This window comes from Ostrinia furnacalis, unplaced genomic scaffold, assembly GCF_004193835.3.
Source record: "Ostrinia furnacalis isolate ACB-3 unplaced genomic scaffold, ASM419383v2 OfSCF6633, whole genome shotgun sequence".
NCBI classification, from domain to species: Eukaryota; Metazoa; Arthropoda; class Insecta; order Lepidoptera; family Crambidae; genus Ostrinia; species Ostrinia furnacalis.
In genome coordinates this window covers 104,077-125,883 of record NW_021136872.1, presented here as the reverse complement: position 1 = coordinate 125,883, position 21,807 = coordinate 104,077, and the positions used below count along the sequence as shown (strand labels likewise).

General features: G+C 36.8%; 1 protein-coding gene across 1 annotated transcript in view; it reads left to right on the top strand.

Moving 5' to 3' along the window:
- LOC114362577 (uncharacterized) overlaps positions 1-21,807 on the top strand; it is a 107,786-nt gene that overhangs the window by 83,421 nt on the left and 2,558 nt on the right. Inside the window, exon 2 of the mRNA XM_028318030.1 lies at positions 19,390-19,586. Coding sequence (XP_028173831.1) covers positions 19,390-19,586 — 197 coding nt within the window. The remainder of the gene's footprint in view (positions 1-19,389; positions 19,587-21,807) is intronic.

The window sequence follows — 21,807 nt, the reverse complement described above, 5'->3', positions numbered from 1 at the left end:
CCTCAAAAAATTTATATTATAATTTCAGGGAGAAAGATCGCCATATTATATCGCTTCAAATATACATTTCCTGACAGGTTTACACTGAAGAACTTTTCACTCTTTGTGTCAATTGATAGATACAATTATGACGATGTTACACTTACTTAAACTTTAACTCAAAGCCTCTAGGTTCTAGGTTTAACATGACACGACATAAAATGGGTTTCAAATAACTGTAAGATGTGGTGGATAATCTTATCCTATCAATAATATTAATCCAGACACCAGTCCCATCTGAACTATTAAAGTAATACCATCGGTTAGCGAGCGATTCAATTTCATTTATGACGTCTTAAATTGCTTTCCCGCGGCAAACATTATTAATTGAAGACTCAGTCGCGAATAAAATTTTCCCAGTTTGTGGTTAATCTTGCCAGTTTATTTACTTTAGAAAGCACGAAGCTCCGAGACACGATTTAGTATCACTTCGATTAGCAAGTCGATAGCTTTCATTTGCATAACCTCAATGAAAAAATACAACAATTATTAAAATTTTATATCGACAGGTTTCACTTTAACCTTGTATCTATATGCAAATAAGTTGCTATCTGCATTAGTTAACATAATTGTAATTTGTAAGTGCATCAAACTATCGCAATTTCTTATCAGAGTTTTCCATACTCTTAGGGCTGATTTTTCAACCATCGAATAACTTTTAACTGAAGAATAAAATTGAAATAGTGTCAGTTTTTGTATGGGAAATATGTCAAAATGACAATTTTATTCATCAGATAAAAATTAACTAACGATTGAAAAATCAGCCCTTAGTTAAATTAAAATGCATGAGTGCATGCATATTGCGTTCAATTATTCATAGATAATAAACAAAAGCTGTCGGTCGTGTCGTGTCGTCATCAAAAAGTCTTCATCGGATGTTTTTGACGGCGATCGATTTTCAAAATTCGAATGTTTCTACTCCATTATCGAGTTCGATGACAGCGCGTGGAGACAATAATTGGTATAGACACGCGTGCGAACCACGCGAGCGTTGATCCACGAGTCGTGATCTGTTGCCTTCCTGTTCCTGCTGCTTTGAGATTCGAATCGCTACATAAACCGTAGAGAACAGTTAGCACATTAACTCATTTCAGTCTCAACGGCAAATAGTTTTATATTCATACCAATAACTTGGATGCGGGCAGCGCAGGACCGTGCATTGTGGAAACCTTGGAGGAGGCCTTTGTCCAGCAGTGGACGTCATTTGGCTGAAACCAATAACTTGTAGACTGTGTGACGAGTAATATCAGTGATAAGAAATCTTTTCATGTTATAACTTATTGTTTCATGCAATAGTTCTGAAATCTGGATATAAAAGCTGATATCGCCACGATGTGTCAATATACACGTTACATAAGAATCTCTAAAAAGATTCATTGGTATTTGAGAAGGCTGTTCTCTCTGATCTGTGAAGGTACTCCGCCTATCAGCACACCTGTACACAAAAACTGCCCTTCGTTGCTAACATCAGTTATGAAATGCACGACACGGTTCCCTTGAGCTTAATTAACTGAGGCTGCGATGGGAATTCTAAGCATCATTATGGTTTACGCCATTGTGGTCAAAGGCAGAATTACTAAATTCATTTCGAAGATACGAGTATTTTCACAGAAATTGCCAACCTAAAATAGGTAGCTTTTTTCATTAGCGAAAAGATAATGGATTACATTACCTCGCATAAAAATTCTGGGGTATATTTTATTTCGATACTCGTAATGGAAACTAGCCATTAACGTTGATCCCTTTACTGGATACAGTTTCATAGAAATGAGAGGTCTTAGTTAAATGGAAATTATTTCCACGTGCGCGAAGGTCAATGACATTTCATTATAGTAATCTAAAGGCTGCCAATTACAGCAGCGTTAGAGTTAGTTACCGGAGACCGACAGCCGATAGGGTTGTCATTCGATCATGATCAAGAAACCGCGGAAAAGATACCCTATTAGTAGCATAATTATAAACACTACCTACCACAAGTAAGAGTATCTACATTCCTAGCTGTAACAGTGTAGGTACGTGCACAAATCAATAGTAACGAATTAAGAAAAATCTGCTTAAAAAATTGACGAACAATACTGTCTATAGAAAAGTTGGTGATGTGTCGTCAATTTTTTGTGTAAATGTAGTCAGAAAAATTGATGTAGAGATAGAGGCATATCAAATTAGTATTCTTTCAGGTTGATGCTAATGCTTTTATAATCTTACAATAAACTAATAATTCAAATTCTAATTCTTTCAGGGTTAAGTTCTAACCGTACATAGGTAATTTCTCTTAGAAGCTCTTAGATTTTCGTAAGCGTTTTTCGTGTAACCCTGCTCATAAAGTATCATATGGCTTGGCAATATTTGAGCATATTCGGCTTGTAGCGTTCTCGGTGAAGCGTAACGGCAGATAAGGTTGCATACGTGCAACACCGTTGCATGACAAAGGGATTGGGGGATTAGCTAAATGACGATTCGAGTGTTTGCAAGTGATAATGCTAAATACTTTTGATGTTAATTCTGTTTGCTGTTAATAAGGTAGATGTTTTCATACAGTAAAGTTAGTGTTGCATAGCTTATGAAGTAATATAGTAACGCTAAAAAAATACACTATAATATAGAAGAAAAAGACGTAATTTGAACAGAAGTAATATTTTGCGTTAAATTACTAACCAGTTTCAAAGGTGCAGTCCTGTTGTCCCCCCTGGTTGGCCCCCCTGGGGGAGCCAACAGGATTTCGAAATCCTGTTGTCCCCCCTGGCTAGGGGAGACAACAGGACTAGATTTTTAATCAATGATTTGAGGACTGTTGTCCCCCCTGGCAAACATGATTTAAAAGCCATATATTATTTGTATAAAATATTTTATTAAATACTGAAGTACTTGACTGAATGCCAAATTGCCAAACTGAATACCTAACCGTTTGTTAAATAATAATTACCATTTTGATAACGAAAAAAATGTGCCGATACTGACACCTACAAACTTAAAATTTGGCAGGTAGGTTCCTTATAGAGTGTACACATCTGCCAAGAACGGATTTTATTTAACTATTTATTTAAGGATATGAAATAATATGAAGGATATAATAGAATTTTACGAAATTTTAAAACGGATTCCACGCATACAAAGTCGCGGGCGGCCGCTTGTTGAATCACTGAGCAAGTGTCGAATATTATGATTAATTTAAAGTTATGCAGTTTTAGCGTCCTACCTACTAATATTATAATAATATTATAAATGTCAAAGTTTGTGAGTAGGTATGGATGTTTCATACTCTCCACGTATTTAAAAACTACTAAACGGATTTTTAGTAAACTTTACAGAAGATAATATCTGGGGGCACGGCAGTGCCCCCACCAAGTCGAGCAAAAAAGCGGCACGGCCGTACCACCTTTTCTCGAAGCAATTCAGGCCATTTTCGACCGCCTGTAACTTCGTTGTGGATAAAACTAGAAGGCTGAATTTTCATTAGCTATGCAGGCATTGTAAAGACACGGTATATTTAAAATTTCATTAAATTTGAACCAGTAGTTTAAGAATTATAACGGGTCAAAGTTACTTAATTTTGTCACTCACTGACTGACTCACTGACTGACTCACCGATCATCAAAATTCTAAGGCACTTCTAGCAGACCTAGAAGCTTCAAATTTGGAATATAAGTAGTGTTTGGTGTATGAATCAAGGAAAAACTAAAATATTTGGGGGCACGGTAGTGCAACCGCCAAGTCGAGTAAAATTTTTCAATTTCGGTCCAGTTTTCTAGATACATAACTGCTGTCTACAAAATACAAAAAGAAATGAGATCCCATCAAAAACAATACTTGTCAAAAAAACCAAGTCTCGCAACTCAGTTGTTCTACGGTAAAAAGTTGTGAGATCCATGTAATACCAAGTCCAGGCCAGGAAATCTTTAACGTTTTACATAAATATATTGACTTGGCCATCGCATGAAAACACGTGTAAATTAAATTATTTAGTGCGATGGCCAAGTCAATAATTTATGTAAAACGTTAAAGATTTCCTGGCCTGGACTTGGTATTACATGGATCTCACAACTTTTTACCGTAGAACAACTGAGTTGCGAGACTTGGTTTTTTTGACAAGTATTGTTTTTGATGGGTTTTTTATACATGAGAATAGCATACCTTTAACTTAGCTTTTGCCCACGGCTTTGTCTGCGTAAAATTTTGTCTGTCACAGAAAAAAATATAAGAGCGCCTTCCTGTTTCAAAAACTGGCATAAAAACTATCCCACGTCCTTTCCCGGGACTCAAAACTATCTCTTTACCAAATATCAAAATCGGTTCAATGGTTTAGGCGTGAATTCGTAACAGACAGACAGATAAAGCTTTTCGCATTTATTTAATATTATTTAGTAGGGATAATTCATAAAGATTTTCGGATACCGGTACTGCCGATACCAACAACTTATATTTTTTTCGTTAGCAAAATGTTAATTATTATTTGACATTCGTTTAGGTATTTAGTTTGGCAATAAGTATGACATTTAGTTAAGTACTCCTCCTCGTACCTCGTTTCAGCCAAATGACGTCCACTGCTGGACAAAGGCCTCCCCCAAGGTTTTCCACAATGAACGGTCCTGCGCTGCCCGCATCCAGGCTCTTCCCGCGACCTTTACCAGATCGTCGGTCCACCTAGTAGTAGTTAAGTACTCCATTTTCAGTTAATCTTAAAGTTATAAAAATATATGGCTTCTAAATACTCAATGTTTGCCAGGGGGGACAACAGTCCTCAAATCATTGATTGAAAATCCAGTCCTGTTGTCTCCCCTAGCCAGGGGGGACAACAGGATTTCGAAATCCTGTTGGCTCCCCCAGGGGGGGCAAGCAGGGGGGACAACAGGACTGCACCGTTTCAAAAATGCCTACTTACCTTTTTGGGTAGCCTTGGCCTGAAAAACATAACGATTAGCTTGTAGATAAAAACTCGACAACTATGTTTAATATTATGTGGATGGATATTGAGCCATATAGCAAATACGCAAGGTGTGTAAATGCCTTATCTGAATTCAAAAGAGAATGCTTCGCATTGCATCCCGCTTTGCAAACCCATTGTTCCCTCACACACTGAACACCGGCTGGCACTCGCTATTCTCTGTCACTTCTCCTCATAGACATAAGGTACATTTTCCAATGATTTCTCAGCTACTTTTGCAGTGCAGTTGTCAGATTTCAAGCTGGTAATCGGTATATCGACGCTTGCTTTTGTGATCGATATGCTTTCCGATTTGTAGTGCGATCCGATGAACAAGAAGTTCAATGTTACATAATAGTGGTAATTTTAGATGATGGAATTGTGTTTTGTTCGATAAGGAAGCATTTGATATTATTTGATAGGCAGATAATGTGATGTTACGGCTGGAACGTATTGAGTATGCGGTAGCGCGTGTCTTAAAGTGCGTGTTAATAAACAAATGACACAATTTGTTTTAAATAAACAACATTATTTTCGTCAAGTTAATTAATAGGTTAGTTATTTATTAGAATAGCTTAAATATAAAGTCATTCACTTTCTGTTAATTTAAGCATTTTTACCGCTTGTAGGGATCCTCAAATTATCTACTTGATGGACTTTGATGAGGGTCATAAGGGTTTAATTACATTTATAATTAGGCACGCCTTTATGATGGGGCGGTTTGTTTAGGCCATAGACTTTTGGTGAAGTTAGGCAACATTTTATACAAATAACACGAGAATCAGAAACGATCCTTAAAATAGAACAGAAAAAGAAAATACATAATCTCAGCACAAATCCTTTAACGCACTGCAAATGCTGGATAATAGCCATTATTCAAACAAACGAACCACCACAATATTACCATTTTATAACATGTCCGAATGCAGATTAGGCTGTAATGTTGACATGGGTAAGTGAAACGTCTCACTCCCAAGGGATAGCGGCGCTACCTATAGAGTAAATGGAGAGAGAACACAGGGTGTCGGGCAGCGAGCTGACACTCGTGATAGCTGCTTTCAAGTTCCAACAACACTGTATGTTTTGTGCAAAACAAACGAAGGACGCTCTATTTCAGCGTTATTCTTTTGTTAGACACAATCCCCCTTATCAATAAAAGTTACACCCTAGTTGAACTCTGGCTTAAATTGTCATTTAGTGTGGAAATGTAATTTTAATCCAGAGTTCATCCTGACCAGACCAAATGGGTAAAAAATCTTCATTTTACACATAGACAGGTACCTACACATTCTGTGGTCTACGGAGTTGTTACGGGCTATTCTGAAAATAATTGTATAGTCTGATATGCTGTCAAATATTCTTGTCATTGAGTAATTTGTAGTTAAAAATGAGCTAGGTTAGTGCCTCCTACAAGAAACCTTATTGGTTTACGCAAAATAGTGTTGTGTGCGGTCTACTCGTTTCCGTTGCATTTCTTTAATTTCACACTAGAATCCGGGCACCAATAACGAAAAGTGATTTATTTGAAAGTACGACAGCATATTCAATATCTTTCATCTACGTTATAGAAGTAAATCTCGTCTATTTACGAAGCTCATCCAGTTCACGAGCTACATCTTTGCTGATTAGGTTTTATACGTTTTGTGGTTGATGGAGCATTCGTCCGTGTGAGCGGGCACGGCGGAGGGGCGCTTATTTGTTCGCAAAATTGCCGTTTTTACTGCGCTCGCAATGATATGTGCCATTATTCCGGCCGTGTGTCACTTCGGCGTTAAAACGAACAAACGGTCTTGTTTATTACGACGATCATGCTCCTTTCGATTTCGGCGATTTACGGATATTTTACGGGCGATAACTGATTTCTGTTTACGATTATAATTTGCATTATCTCTTTTCAAAAGCCATTCTAAAGAGAAGGGTAGGTACCGACTAGCTTAATAGTAAAATATGTAGTTTGCTTTACTAACGTTATCGGTATTATAGCTAAACATTATTAATATTATTTATTATTCCAGGAAACATTCCATGTTTATGGATTTTCCGTGCTATTAAAAGCGACTGTAAATTTAACGTTTTGGCTGGCTACCTGAACGTTATAAATTGAGTGTCATAATAGTTCGTGTCAGACATCCGGTTGATTCTTCTAATTTTAATGTACACGAGATTCTCTGCCAACTAACAAGTCTTGTTTATTAACTAATTAGTTTTGGGACATGATTTATTTGTACATTGCAGAAGATGATGTGGCTAAAACATAAAAGCTTGTTCCCACGGACACATCCCGTTTTTTGCAGGAACTGTTTTTGGCAGTATCCGTTTAGTAGGTCATATACGTGTTTCAATATTAACGTTCAAAAGAACATCCCGTTCGCATTGTCCCACAAAAAACCGAACCGTTCGAATTTGTAATTTGTATTTCAAAGACATGTGTGCTTTCACACACCATAGTCCAGTTTTGCGGGATCCTGCATTACTAAATCATGCAAAAACGGATTTCCTTGAGTACGAGCCCTAATAATATCCCACATTTTCTAGAAAAACATGATAAAAAATGACAACTAAGTAGGTATCCCATTTTATTTATCGGTCGGAGTAGGTACAAAGGTAACTATCTAATTACATAAAAACTTACCTAACCATAAATTGAATAATTAGGCACAAATACTCTACACGAGTCACGAACATATGCCACTCACAGACTAAATAACCAAATTAACTATTACCTTAATTAACTACTACCTAATTAACCTAAGTATCCACAAACTAAGCACGTGTATCCACAAGCCTATTATGACGATTACGTACATAAATAGATAAGTTACATAAAAATATTGAATATTACATAAACTGTAATTGTTATTTTTTCATGCTTAACACTCATTCCCAACTAGTGGGATCAAGTTCGCTAGAATCCCGTCTATACAGGGTGGAATTTTGAAATGCCACCTGGAGGTAAAGTACTCTTAATACTGTACATAGAAAATTTTAACCAAAGACAACATTTATTTATTTTTGAATAGAAATAGAACTGCATTCAAAGATTTCCAAATTTGCTTGTTACACCTTGAAATCGAACTAACTAAAATCTGTTAAAAATTCTATTACACCCTGTATTTTTATTGCATCGATCTCGATCATCAATCATAAAATCTTAAATTATTTTAATTATTTACATAAAAATGTACGAATGGTGGTGAATTTTCGAAAAAAAGATCGGAAATCTATGAGTTCTTTCTTTTAAAAAATAAAGGATTGTTTTCTTTAAGTAAAATTTTCTATCTACAGTATTAAGAGTACTTTCCCTCCATGTGGCATTACAAAATTCCACCCTGTATATGTAACCTACCCCAAGTAGCGTTAAGACAGCATGACAGCTACTTCTATTAACAAAATGCCTATTGTATCATTTCGGAAAAAGACAGCCCATTATACCATATCAGCAAAGACCCTTTTATTTAAGGCGTTCATGGCCCATTGGCTGAAAGTCAATAGCGTCGTAACTTGTAAGCATTGTTGTAGATACAATGAACGAGATCTGACGGATATGGTTGCCAAGTCTCCCCAAACTTGATATATCGAGAAGGTTATTTAAGATTCAAGACTATTAACTCGGAGAATACTAATCGATTGTATGCGATACACAGTTGCTTGGAACGTTTTTTTTTTCGGTGCCAGGTAATTCGAGATAGACAGTAAGTTGTTTAAACGAATAATGTGTCTTTTAAAATAACTCAGTATATCAATCGCTATTTTTCGTTAAACTATTTTAATGGAATGGGAACTACTCTAAAAGAAGTTGGTAAACGTACAAATTGAAAATGATACCAACACGAAAACTATTCTTTCATAAATTCATCTTTTTCGTGCCAGCTAGAATTTCGTGTAACACAACACAATAACAACTAAAGTTAGTACGAGGCTCTTGAGAAACCATCGCTTTTACATCGCAACTAACAAGTTGACACCATTAAGGAGCGTCTCGTACAAAATACACAACAAAGCATCTTCTATGCAAAAAGGTTTCAGCATAACTATACCCGACCGCACGAGTTGAATAGCGTCGCGAGCCTTATTAAACTGTCAATAGGGGATCATAACGCGTGCGCCCGAGTGCCGCAATATGGCCGACATAAATCAACTAATTAACCCTCCTAGCCCTTATTAACGACATAAATTTCGCGCTCTGCTGCACACCACTCCAGATATTATGTGGGCTTAATATGCGCATAACACTCAGACTGAAGGGTAAAGATCTCGGTTCAACCAAAATTTAACTATCGTGGTTAGTACAAGATGTTAAAGTGCTCATGTTGGGTGCCGGTTGGTCAGCGCATCCTTATCCTAAAGCTAGATGAATGTCTCTCTTAATGAAATATAGGGTTTTGTCCCTTAAGTCCCTGCGTCTCTTGTATGGACTAGAAAGATAATGTTAGTACGAGTATAACGACATATTAAATGACATCAATTATTTATTATCTGCTATATAAAAACGAATCGCAAAATGTATTGGTAAGCGCATAACTCAACAATGCCTGGACTAATTTGACCAATTCTTTTTTTTTTAATGTTCGTTGAAGCCCAAGGATGGTTTTTATGGGGAGAAAAAATCGAATAATTTCCGGGAAAACCCCGGGCAAAGCCGCGGGCGATGGCTAGTCTACACTAATATTATAAAGAGGAAAACTTTGTTTGTTTGTTTGGTTGTAATGAATAGGCTCAAAAACTACTGGACCGTTTTTAAAAATTCTTTCACCATTCGAAAGCTACATTATCTACGAGTAACATAGGCTAAATTTTATTTTGGAAAAACATAGGGTTCAGGTTTCCAAGCGCGCGAAGCCGCGGGCGGAAAGCTAGTAACAAATAAAATCGTACTTAACGAGAACCAATTTTTATGACACACAAGCCTAATCAAAACCTCTCTACTTCTCCAGAGATGCGAAGTAAATAACGTTGCCATACCGATTGCGTAAGCCCACGTGCAGTCCCTAGTTTTGGTCCATCACGAAACAGATGGGGCCATATGCGAGTGCAATAAAACTTGTTAATTGGAGATAGTGTGATCCTGCCGATAACGGAGGGATGTTGACTATTTAATGGACGAGATAGGATAGGGGATATGATGGTCGATTTTGCACGATATCTAATTAATTAATAAAATTATATTAAGCATAGTACACGTGCAGAAAAGACCCATAGAACGAAAAATATTATTTGTTCTGGACATCATTTGCACCATTATACTTTACAGACAACTATTATAACGATAACCTTGATTTTTTGTTTGGAGTTTGACAGAATTTTGAAGTTTTTTATAGTTAAAGTAAGATCGTGCAACCTAACCTTAATTTAGAAATAAGAATTTCATAGGTCACGTGAAAAAGAAGAAAACATAAAATTGTAATCAAACTCCGTAGCAGATCAACCTCCATGCGGGCGAATTCGCGGTCAGACTAAAAACAAAGTTTGATGAACCTAGTCATAAAGCTTGATTAAACCATAAAACGTAGGTTCCTATCATACCTCAGGCTGCACTTAGTATTCTACACGACCATGTGAGTGCAATAAAACTGCCAATAGGAGAGAGTGCACTGTGTGACGTCACGCGAGCCCCTGCGATATGGGGATGGATGACTCAGTAATGGCCGCGATAGGGGATCGGTCGATGTTGCACGCTTTAATACTTCTGATGCACTTTTCGTTGACACACTTTGTGGGTCGAGTGTGTAATCGTTTTATTGCCTCGTATTTCCCTCAAAGACTGTACATGAAGTGGGTAACCTAAATAAGTAAGCTTCGGTTAAAATACTAGCTTTTTATTGTTTGTTGCGTTATCTAGCTTAAACCTACCTAATCAACTTTCTGATCCAATTTTGTATAGAGATTTATAAGTAGACAGACTTTCATGAAAGATTTTTTGGTACACCCATATTATCAATTTCAAGATTTAGGTAATCATACGAGTTCATACTTCTCGAAAAGTATTCATCCAAAGCTAGTTGCAACAAATAACACTAATTAATTATGTTTCAAATGTCGTCAGTCGTCAACTACTTACTCAAATCGTCAAATTCATATTTTTTTAGTGCCAGTGAAACTGAAATAACTGATGCAGGTAATACCAGTAAACCGTTTTGCAGTGAACCAGCAACATTTTTTCGTTAAACTCTGATAGGTCTCCGTTTGAGCGCCATAGCCCACTAGTCACTGGAAAGTTCATGAAAAACAATCAGTAAAAATGGCCGCTCCACTAACAGTACCGGCCAAGTTTTAATTAAATCTCAAATACGGTTCAATGTGTTTAACCGAAAACTCTGACTGTGGCAGTATACTAATTAATTTAATAACTCCAACGAGTAACAATTCTTTAGTACGTAGTTTGAACAATTTCGCGAGTTATTATGACATTCGCTGTTTCAAGTGACTATTCAGCGAGAAAGCTATAAAAGATATTCGATGGAGTAAAAGCGAAAAACGTGTTTTTCTTCAAACTTTGTGGAGGTCGAGCGTAGCGATGTTCATCTGCTGAGTCGGCTCGATTTCTTTTCGATACCGTCACTTGAAAAATGATTCGAGAAATCGTGATATTTTTTAAAGAGTTGCGTTTTATCTGTTTGGTGGTCAAACCTTGTCACGTGCAGGCCATGTTGTGAACTAGCTAGCTAGCAGCTAGCTAGGGATATTTTAAGTTAAAAAGTCATCTCTGAGTAATGTTTTGAGTGTGATATTCTCGAAAGAGCCAAGCAATTATAAGACACATTGAAAAGCAATTTCAATGTTACTTTCAGTATTCAAAGAGTACCTACGCACCAAAAGTTGGTAGGGTGCTTTACACTTTCGCCTGCACATTTTCCACTTCTACACTTCCACAAAAACAGATCAATCACTTGCTTGAACCTGTTTTTGAACAGCGATTCATACTTGGATGCTATTTTTAAATAAATATTGTCTTTTGTCTTAATAACTTAAGTAGGAAGAAAAATTTACATCGTGTTTGCTGTACGATTTTTATCTAAATCGTTAATACTGAAAAAAACTCGGTAAAAACACATCACTAGCGGGCGATGACTCGTCAAATTAAAAACAGAAAAGTCGGGCTGAGATGTTATTGTAGGTACCTTTGGTAATTTATCAAACGTCGGAGAGCCGGTACGAGCCACGATAAGTTTTAGACTTATTGCTTTACACTCGAGATGTGTATCTATTAAGTACTTACTTGAAGCATGCATTTTGAGTGAAGATTAATCTGTCTAAAAAATACGTGACTCTACGTTTAGTGTTTTTCAGACGCTGAGTCGCTTCTTTGAAAACGAAAAAGACAATTTTATTAGTAACTAGCGGCCGCCCGCGACTTCGTACGCGTGGATCCCGTTTTACCCCCTTTTCCCGAATTTTCTTTGCTATAAACCTCACGGAGCCCGAGAACTTTCCAACGAATGCAAAACCGTGGAAATCGGTTCGTGCGTTCTGGAGTTATAGCGTCAGGAAGAAAACCCGACTTATTTTTATATAGTAGATTAGGTTTTTAAACTTTGTTGTTACATGATAATTGGAAAGTGAGAATTAATGATATCTATAGATAGAGATACACATAAGAGTAATTGTGTTCATCACACAAAAAATACTGTTACAATTCACTAAATTGTTCAGTTCAGTATGTAGATTAAAATGTGACACATCACATACGACAGTAATGTATTCTATTTTTCTCAAGAATGGCGTCTTTATTTATTACTGGACGTTACATCGCTTGAATCCCCAACTTATCATTAAATTAAAATACTATTCCTTTGAGTCGGTCACAAAGAAATCACAGAACACAATCTAACCTAAATAGTAAAGGTGCCTACACATATTTTGTTCGATTATTGAATTGTTATTATCACTTGATATGATTGTTTGTACATAGGATTTGATTCATGCTATGATGTCGATTTATCCGTCATTGTTGTATTATTGACTTTATTTAATACAGTAGAGTCGTTAGATTATGAACGTGCTTCTCCTCTTTTGCTAATTCATTTAAGTAACTATTTACCAATTTATAAGCTATTGGTAGTTGAAATTCACATTAGATTGAAACTTAATCTGGGGGCACGGTAGTGCCCCCGCCAAGTCGAGTGCGAAGCAAACACTGCCGTACCATCCTTTACTGGAACCATTTCGCCGCATTTTCAGGCCCCTATTTGAGAACCTCTGGATAAGACCAGAACGCAGAAATTTTCGTCATCTAGTAAGCTATAATCACGTACTTAAAATCCAAAATTTCAAGTCTGTTGGTCATTTAGTTCCGAAGTTAAGCGAAAGCAAAGTTTCGCATTTACGACACTCACTCACTGATAATCATCAAAATAGAACTAGTACTTCCCATAAACTCAGAGAGCTGAAATTTGGTACAGAGTTAGGGTTTAATGGCCACATAAAGGTAAAACTATAAAAACTAGGAAAATCGAAGATCTGGAGTAACACCACATTCATAATAAATACTACTCCGGCACCGTGGTATTCGCCTGTATCGCTCACCGCTAGATGGCGCTAGCACTAGCAAGCGGTGTTGAGATTTTTTTCCTTTCTAGAGCCCCCCGTCGATTAAGTTGAATGTTGTGTAATTTGCATTTCGTTGATTTCGTTTATTATATTGTAAGGTTCGCTAAGGTTATGTTATTAAAACAATTCTGATTCGTTGTCCATTTTAAAGGTCGTTGAGTTTATTTGTGTTTAATATCGTAAAAAATGTAGACTTGGCACGACTTTGTCTAGATTTCATTACTTTTTAGAGATAAACAAGCAGCTCCATCGAGACTTGGCTAGTTTTTTACAGAATGTTTTTGGTGGGATTGAATTTTAGGGCTAGAATAAATGTGAACGAAATTCGATTTCGATTTTTAAAAGTAAAAACCCAACTGTGATAATGTGTAGTCACCTTTAAAGTCGTCAAGCGTGACCGAAGGCGCGTCCCTGCCGATAAAGCCCATTAACTATTAACATCATAAGGGCCCTCTTCCTCCGCTCCGGTCGTCAAACTCCGGCGTATTGAGCCGTATGCACTGATGGTGCGTAATATGGCACTGTGCAGTATGGCCATTTTAGGTCAACTTTATTAACCTAAATATTATGCTTTTAATGATTTACTAATAATTTAAGTCCCATTCATGTGGCCCTAATAATTAATTTTCTATGCCTTAAGATATTATTATGCTTTAAGCCCATTAACTATTAACATCATAAGGGCCCTTCCTTCGCGGTCGTCAAACTCCGGCGCATTCAGCCGTGTACTGTGCAGTATGGCCATTTTAGGTTAAATTATTTTGTTTGTGAACCTTATTCATTATTCAGTTAAGGCTTAAGATGATGAGATTTTCGGCAGACTAAAAAGCCGTCTTATTGTGCGATTTTAAAAAAGTTCAAAATCAAAAATATCTTTATTTGTTTAGGCTAATTAAATATTTTTTACCAATGACAATAAATGCTCTTAAGGAGCCTTTAATGTTTTATTATTTTCTCGCTCTACCAGCGCTTTGAGACAAACATTTGACAAGTGATAAGAAGAAGCACCGCAACAAACTTCACAACTGTCTGCCAAACTCCGACAACTTTGTGATAAATAATTTTTAACACCAGCCCCCCTAGACAAAACGCACTTTTTGATCGAATCGAAAATCGAATCTGTCAAAACTCCATACAAAAAAGGGGCTTTTCGACCACTTTTCGACTGGTTTGCGATTATAATTTGCACTTTGTCTAGACCCACTGCAATATGTTATTTACCTATGTTCCACAAATAAACGAATTTGATTTGATTTGATAAATGTAGCACAATAATGAAATAAAAACAATTATAAACTTAATTTACCACTAACGTTTCAGGCATAATTACCCTACGAATATTATCTGCGGTGTTGTGGCTCAAATGTGCATGCAAATATCAAATGAAATTAGCTATCAGAATTCCTACGTTATTGTGGCTCCATTTTCAGAAGCTTAGAGTTTAATGCAAAATTTTAGCGGGCCAAGTTGAAAGTATAACCAGTTGGCAAATGCATGGGAAATGATGTTGTTCCATTATGTAAAGAGGTCTGAAAATGGCGCATCACAATTTCCAGGCAAAAGGTAAAAAAGTAGGATGAACAAAAATGTCTGTAACACAGGAAGCCCATTAGTGTAAAGGTGTGTGAACACTCGGTAACAGACCAGTGCGCAGTGCCCGCATCACGCTCGCTCGAGTGCCCTCAAACAAATTAATGTGATGCCAACAATGTGTAGAGTTCTTATGATTCTGCGCATTATGTCAAAAGCTCATAATACAACTTACGGATTTTTCAGACAGATGATTATGCACATTATGTCAAAGCTCTTGTTAAAAAAAACGAATTTTTCAGACGGATGCGGCGTAACTGCCTTACAGTGTACGGGACCATGTTTTATTTCGAATGTTCTGGTTGATTTTAACTTCTACTTACGTCGATTCAGGTCTCATCTTGAAATACTCATTACTAGAGTATTTAAAATGCACTAGCACTCTTGTTGAGAGTTTTGTTGTAGTAATGGAAGTAAGATAGGCGGCGATTAATATTGGTTGAAATAACTCTACATTTACTCAATACTAAGAAGAAAATAAAGCTATTAGGTAGACCTTATACTTTTATTTGAGCTTTGTGTTTCAACAAATAATACTCCTAGTCCACCTACGTACTTATTATGTGGCTTGGAGCATGTAAAACTACATCCTTGTAAAAAAATATGAATATATTAATATGATTATGATTTTAAATGAAAAAAAATGGTACGTGCCAGCACATAATTTAATCGATCCTTGAAACAGTTTTATGAAACGATTTTATTCATATACCCTGGGCACGCATGATATTTGAATACTTATCTACCTACATATTAATACGTTAAGCTTCTTAACACAAAGAACTGTTATACAATACAATACTGTTTATAGTTGCATTGTTCTACATTATCTACAAGTATGTTACAAGAATCTATTGATATCGGCTTGATTGATTTAGCCGACTAGCTTTTTTGTTTTCTACATTACTTCTATGTAAAAGTTTCAATAAAGTAATTATTATGGGGCAATCTAGAAGCTATTTCGTGAAGAATACTCTTCGTGAGTACTCAATCATGCATAACCAGCGCGATGTTTCCAGGCTTAAATCAAGCTAACTCGGTTTAATTGATGTTCCTGATTAACATATTACGCACATGATTACAGCTATTTTGATATACTTTGTTTGAATTTATTGCAAAGTTTAATGAAACTATGATGTAAAAAATTTTGTCAAATTGCCAAATAAGTATTTTTCAACCATGGGGACTTTCACATTTCATTTATTATGGTGGTCCGAAAATTCGTTCCAATTTTCAGCTGTATGGAAATTTTAATGTCTGATTTTACTGGACTAATATTGCTACTTGGCATTTTTAAACAAAAACACATCTTAATATCATGTAAGAGGACAACAGAATCAATTTTATTAACCACTTTACGTCTGTGCAGCGTCGTGCTGTCGTTCCAGGAATTACAACATCTCGTAATGATAATGGTACTAAACTAATCTATCAGATGTGGAGTGTCTATTACCGGAGACACACGTGCAATAGTCATTGATTAATGGGATTGTGAGAGGTTAAGCCCTGTATCTTGTGCAGGGGCAGGCCTGTTCGCGGCATGCATAATGCAAGATGCTCACTTACGTGAGAATCAGTGTATGTCAGTTTCAATAGACTCCGGAAGTTTTGTAAGTAAAATGTGTTAATTTGACTCAAATATGTATAGATGCAAAGTATATCAACTATCGGTATCGATTCGATCGGTATTGATTCAGTCATATTAGGTACTACGAGTAGAGACCTAGAGAATGGGTTTGATGATCTAGGATTCAGTAGAAGATAGAGCTGGTAACTAACGTTTTTAAGTGAAGTTTTTATTTGGGAATCTAATATCTAAGATTGTAGCTACGTATGGGAACAAAACCTATTGAATATCAGTACCAGTAAAGTAACCAGTCATTGCCAATGACTGTTGCTTACTACAGCCAATGGACTCATTGGACACAGAGTGTTTGCACAAATTTCGCAAACACTGTAGCTTGGGTGGATTTATGGATGGATGGATGGATGAGAGCAATCTCCGGATTTCTGGAACCAATTGAAATTATAGTACCTACCTATGTTTTCGATATTAATACCGTGATCCAAAGCCGACCTACATAATCTATTTTACGTTCGTTTATAAACAAATAAAGTCCAGTAAAATAAACATTGTAACACAAAGACTCCGCGCAAGGCCCGATGTTTACGAGCTACGCTAAAGAAGATCGAACAAACCGGTCTTTGTAAAACGATAGTGGACCACTTATGCAACGGCCGGAGCAGTATTGCGAGATAATGACCTGGGCCCGTTAAGTCGTAAACTAGCCGTCAAAGTGATGGCGATGCGATGCGGCTGATGTATCCCAAAATGCATCATTAGGCTGTAATTTGATGACCTACGCAGAGTTGGTGAACTTTTTTTTTTATTAATTGAAAGGTTGTGCAATGTAGAGTCAGCCAAATATAAGTTCTTTCATCTTGCACCTTTAGGAATACATATTAAACTAAGTACCAAACCGACTTAAAAATAGATTCTAGGTAGGTACATTCTAAAAAAATTAAGCTTATAATTGTTAATAGTAATACACGATTTGTGTCGGAAACAGTCGATTTGTTTCTGGGTTAAGCACATTCTCTTTATAGCGAATATAACATTATACCAAAATTTATAATCGTATAAAAATTTAACTGACTCAATAGAGCTTGAGCACATCGTCGTAAACGAAACGCAAATAGCAGCTTTCGAAGCGACTTTAAAAGTAACTTTACACTGTGTCGGATGATTGTATGAACACCGTATTTATAGAAGTAGCGATTTTATTAGCTTGCTCTTTACGAAATGGGTTCTACTTACTTGAATTTTTATACATAGTTAGAAAACTTTGGTTATGTAGAGACTGCCCGCCCCATCTTTAGACGTAAGGAAAGTCGGATAACATAATGTAGGTAAACAAGGTCGATATTTGTTTTGAAGTTGTTAGCTGTCATCAGAAACATAATTATTTAGCCTTGATGAAAAAAAAAGTAATTGGAAATGTGTTCTAAACAACAAGTGATTCCATGGCTTCCTACGTGTTTAACTTCTTATTATCAATCGTAGTTGTTTTCAGTATGATAATAATGATTCTCATACCTTTTACGAGAGATCTGGATCTGGGATATGTAATCCCGAAAACAGCAACTTTATTTGAATCATGTATAATTATTTTTTTAACATTTTCACCATCTTCCTTGACAATATTGACTCTAATATCCGATTGACTGCCCTGCATTAATTTATTTTAATCTTGCAATTTATTTAACTGACATTTATGATTTTGACATTTAATTTGCTCATTATTACTTTTCTATAACATAATATTATACCTACTTAAATTAAAATCACGCTTTAACATTTGTATGCCGACAAGGCTGATCACGGCTTGAACACATATTTTGTTTGTACATCAAAATCAAAATCAAAATTATCTTTATTTATTTAGACTAATTAAATTAGTTCTTGCAAATCGTCAAATGCTCTTAAGGAGTCTATACATGTCTCATTCTTTTTTTGCCCTACCAGCGCTTAGAGACAAACATTTGGCAAGTGCTGAGAAGAAGCGCCGCAACAAACTCAGTCACCACTGTCTGTCGGTTTAAAAATATAAAAAAATATAAAAAAGTAGGAAGTTACATACATTCAGAAGCAAGTTACTTACCACGCGCTCCCGTTGATAGAAGGTGGCCTTTAAGACGCCCATCTAGCACGAGACCGCGTGGCAGTTTTGAATATAGGTATTTCTTTAGTGCCGTGCTAATTTCTAGGTTAATTGTTGCGTTTTGATACATATATTTTATGTCAGGTATATATTTCCTTGACCAGTCCCCGAAGGCAGCGCCTGTTCACAGACATGACGTGTGAACCAGCTATCGCTTCACTCGACCATATTATAGGGAATGTAACGACCCGCCTCACACGCCACTACCCCAGAGACATTTTAGTGAGCATGACAAGTGTAAGATATCCTTCTGGCTAAGTGCCAGATATAAAACTATTTAGGAGACAAGGCAAGAAAACTCTAGAGAGAAAAGCAAGGCACCATAACAAACCCGTGTGGTAGTTTTAAATAAATTGTTTATACTTATATTTAGTGCCGTGCCACTGTCTAAGTTGATTGTTAATTGTTATGTTAAGAAATTTAACCTTAAAGTTTCACAAATAAATTATTTGAATTTGAATTTCTTTTTTTTTTCGTGTCGACAACAAACCTACACAGTGTCAGCCCAAAACTCCGCCACGAGGGTGATTTACACCATGAAAACCCTAATTTATTAACCTTTCTTTCCAGATCGGGCAGAGGAGCGGCGTACGCGTGTTCCGAGGGTGACGGTGGCGCCCCCAAGTCTTGCTGCGGACGCCCCCCGCTCAGGCTATGTGTCCTCTTCCTTGGCGTAGTTGGCGCCTGCCTGGTTGCCGCTGGAGCGGTGCTTGGTGCCTTAAGGCCCCATCCTAAGGCGCCCCTCACATTACTATTACTAATGATAGGTAAGTTTTGGCCTTTAGTACTTTATAATGTGAACAGCTAGGGACTGGAATTCGCTGCCTGCTGCTGTCTTCCCTGAAGACTATAATCCGGGCCTTTTCAAGGCGAGAGTGAATAGGCACTTACAGGGCAGATAGTACCATCCTGGACTGCTTCCCACTTAACACCAAGTGCGATTGTGGTCAAATACCTGCCTTGTAATTCATAAAAAAATAGTTTTAGAAATCTTTGGGGAGGCCTTAATGCAGCACTGGACGGTATTTGGTTGAGACGATGACACGGTTGCTTGTTAAAGATCAACGGAATGAGTTCACTTCTAATTCTAATTGCAACTCTTTGCTTCGCTCCAGTGGGATAGCATTTGTCAGGAATGTTACTTAAAATTCAACAATTAATTGTCTAGGGCTCCTGTATGAGGATCTACAACTTGGCTGCTAATTAAACCCAATTAGTGAGGGTAGGGAAAGACTAGCTAATTAGTAGGTGATTGGCTTGAAGTATGTACAAGCACTTAAAACATAATGTTGTTACAAAAATTTACAGACCTATCAATATTGTATAGTGATTTACAGTCATAGACACTTTTATTACCAACGAATCAGCTATATGTATAATCCATTCACGCATACATTAATATAGAGTTAGGATGTGTTAATCAAAAAATACCTCGCATATTTATCTTTCAGATGCTTTCGGTCGAAAATGAGTTAATAAAAACGGAACCGGTCTTGCATGTAAAAAAATGCTTTGAAAATAAATTAACAAATTGTTTCGATGAGCTGCAGAGCTGCCCATTCGAATGAAGCCTTACAAAGACAAAGTCTTTGATCACAGTTTGCAACTCATTTCATGCTCAGTCGTGTTTTTGTTTCATAGCTGATTAAAGTTATCCGGTCTGATGAACAGTTCAACAAAATGAAAGTAGGCGAGAGATTCCGTCCGCCCATTCGCGTGGCTATGCATAAAATTTAACGTCCACATTCTAATATTCATAAATCCGACCAAAACGGCACACGGGGACGTAACAGATGACCGTAATTAACCGTGAAACAATCTTGGGGGGCTCATTCGGTATTCGCTATGCATATGACAATAACAAGTCTGTCCAAAATTTCATTACATCATTCACAAAGTCGCGTCCGCCCTCCAAGTTTTCAATTAAACTTCGAATGAGTTTCGGAGCAGAATTAATTGGATTTTCATTAGCGTTAGGGACAAATGATGTTGTTGTTACCGACAAACGATCTATTGTTGCTCGGCAGGGCAATTAGTCCTCGTCACTCAACTGCTGCGTTCACGCGTCGCCGTGCGTCCGCCAAATATTTTACGATTATACAGGGTTGTTAGCGCGCGAGCCCGCGTAACATATTGTTCGTGATCACAGGCACGAAAACAATTAACAACTGTTGCCAAACTGTATGCAGTTATTACTTGTAACAAATTCGTTGACGCTTTATTATTGCATTCTTTTGTTAATGTTTGGGACTGATGAAATTTTAATTAAAACACATGTAACCGCTTTTTGTACTACGAGTATGATTGATGGTTAGGTTGAGTACTCGTATTGATAATATTTTATGAAGGCGTTAATAAAGTTAAATTAGTTTTTGAATCCACGATAAACCGACAAAGTCAAACTGATATTTTATTCAATTGGTGATGTTTTAGTTCCTAAGAAAACTTTTCCTGAAGTGAAGTACTAATAAAATTGCGTTAATTAGTTTAAAATTTTGCCTTGGGTAGAATTGCCTAACTATTAAGTAGGTACTTATTTACTTTGAAAACAGTTTCCAACTTTTCAGGAAGATTCTGTCTGTAGTAGGGAGTCTTAATTAGGAACAATTTAACTGTTCAAAAATAACCCTGTATAGGCTGTATAAGTGTTTACAAAAAAGTTAAAGTTAAAAGTTTAAGTAGTAAGCTTTGTTTAGTTTGGGATTAGAAAGCGCCATTTAAAATGTCCAAGCAATATTTTATTTCGGCAAATTGACGTCCACTGCCTTTGTCCTTTGCCTCTCCCAAGGCCAATTGGCTGAAACGAACAAACATAAATTATTCTTTTTTTAGTCCCATTAGCCCCTCATACTAAGCTAAATATGTTTGTATCACGAGTAAGTTCACCACAATAGTCGAGCGGCGGCGGAGACCGAACCCGCGTTCCCCGGATCATGAGTCGGCCAGTCCGACCTCTTCACCGTTCGACTATCGTGGCTTCTTTATTAT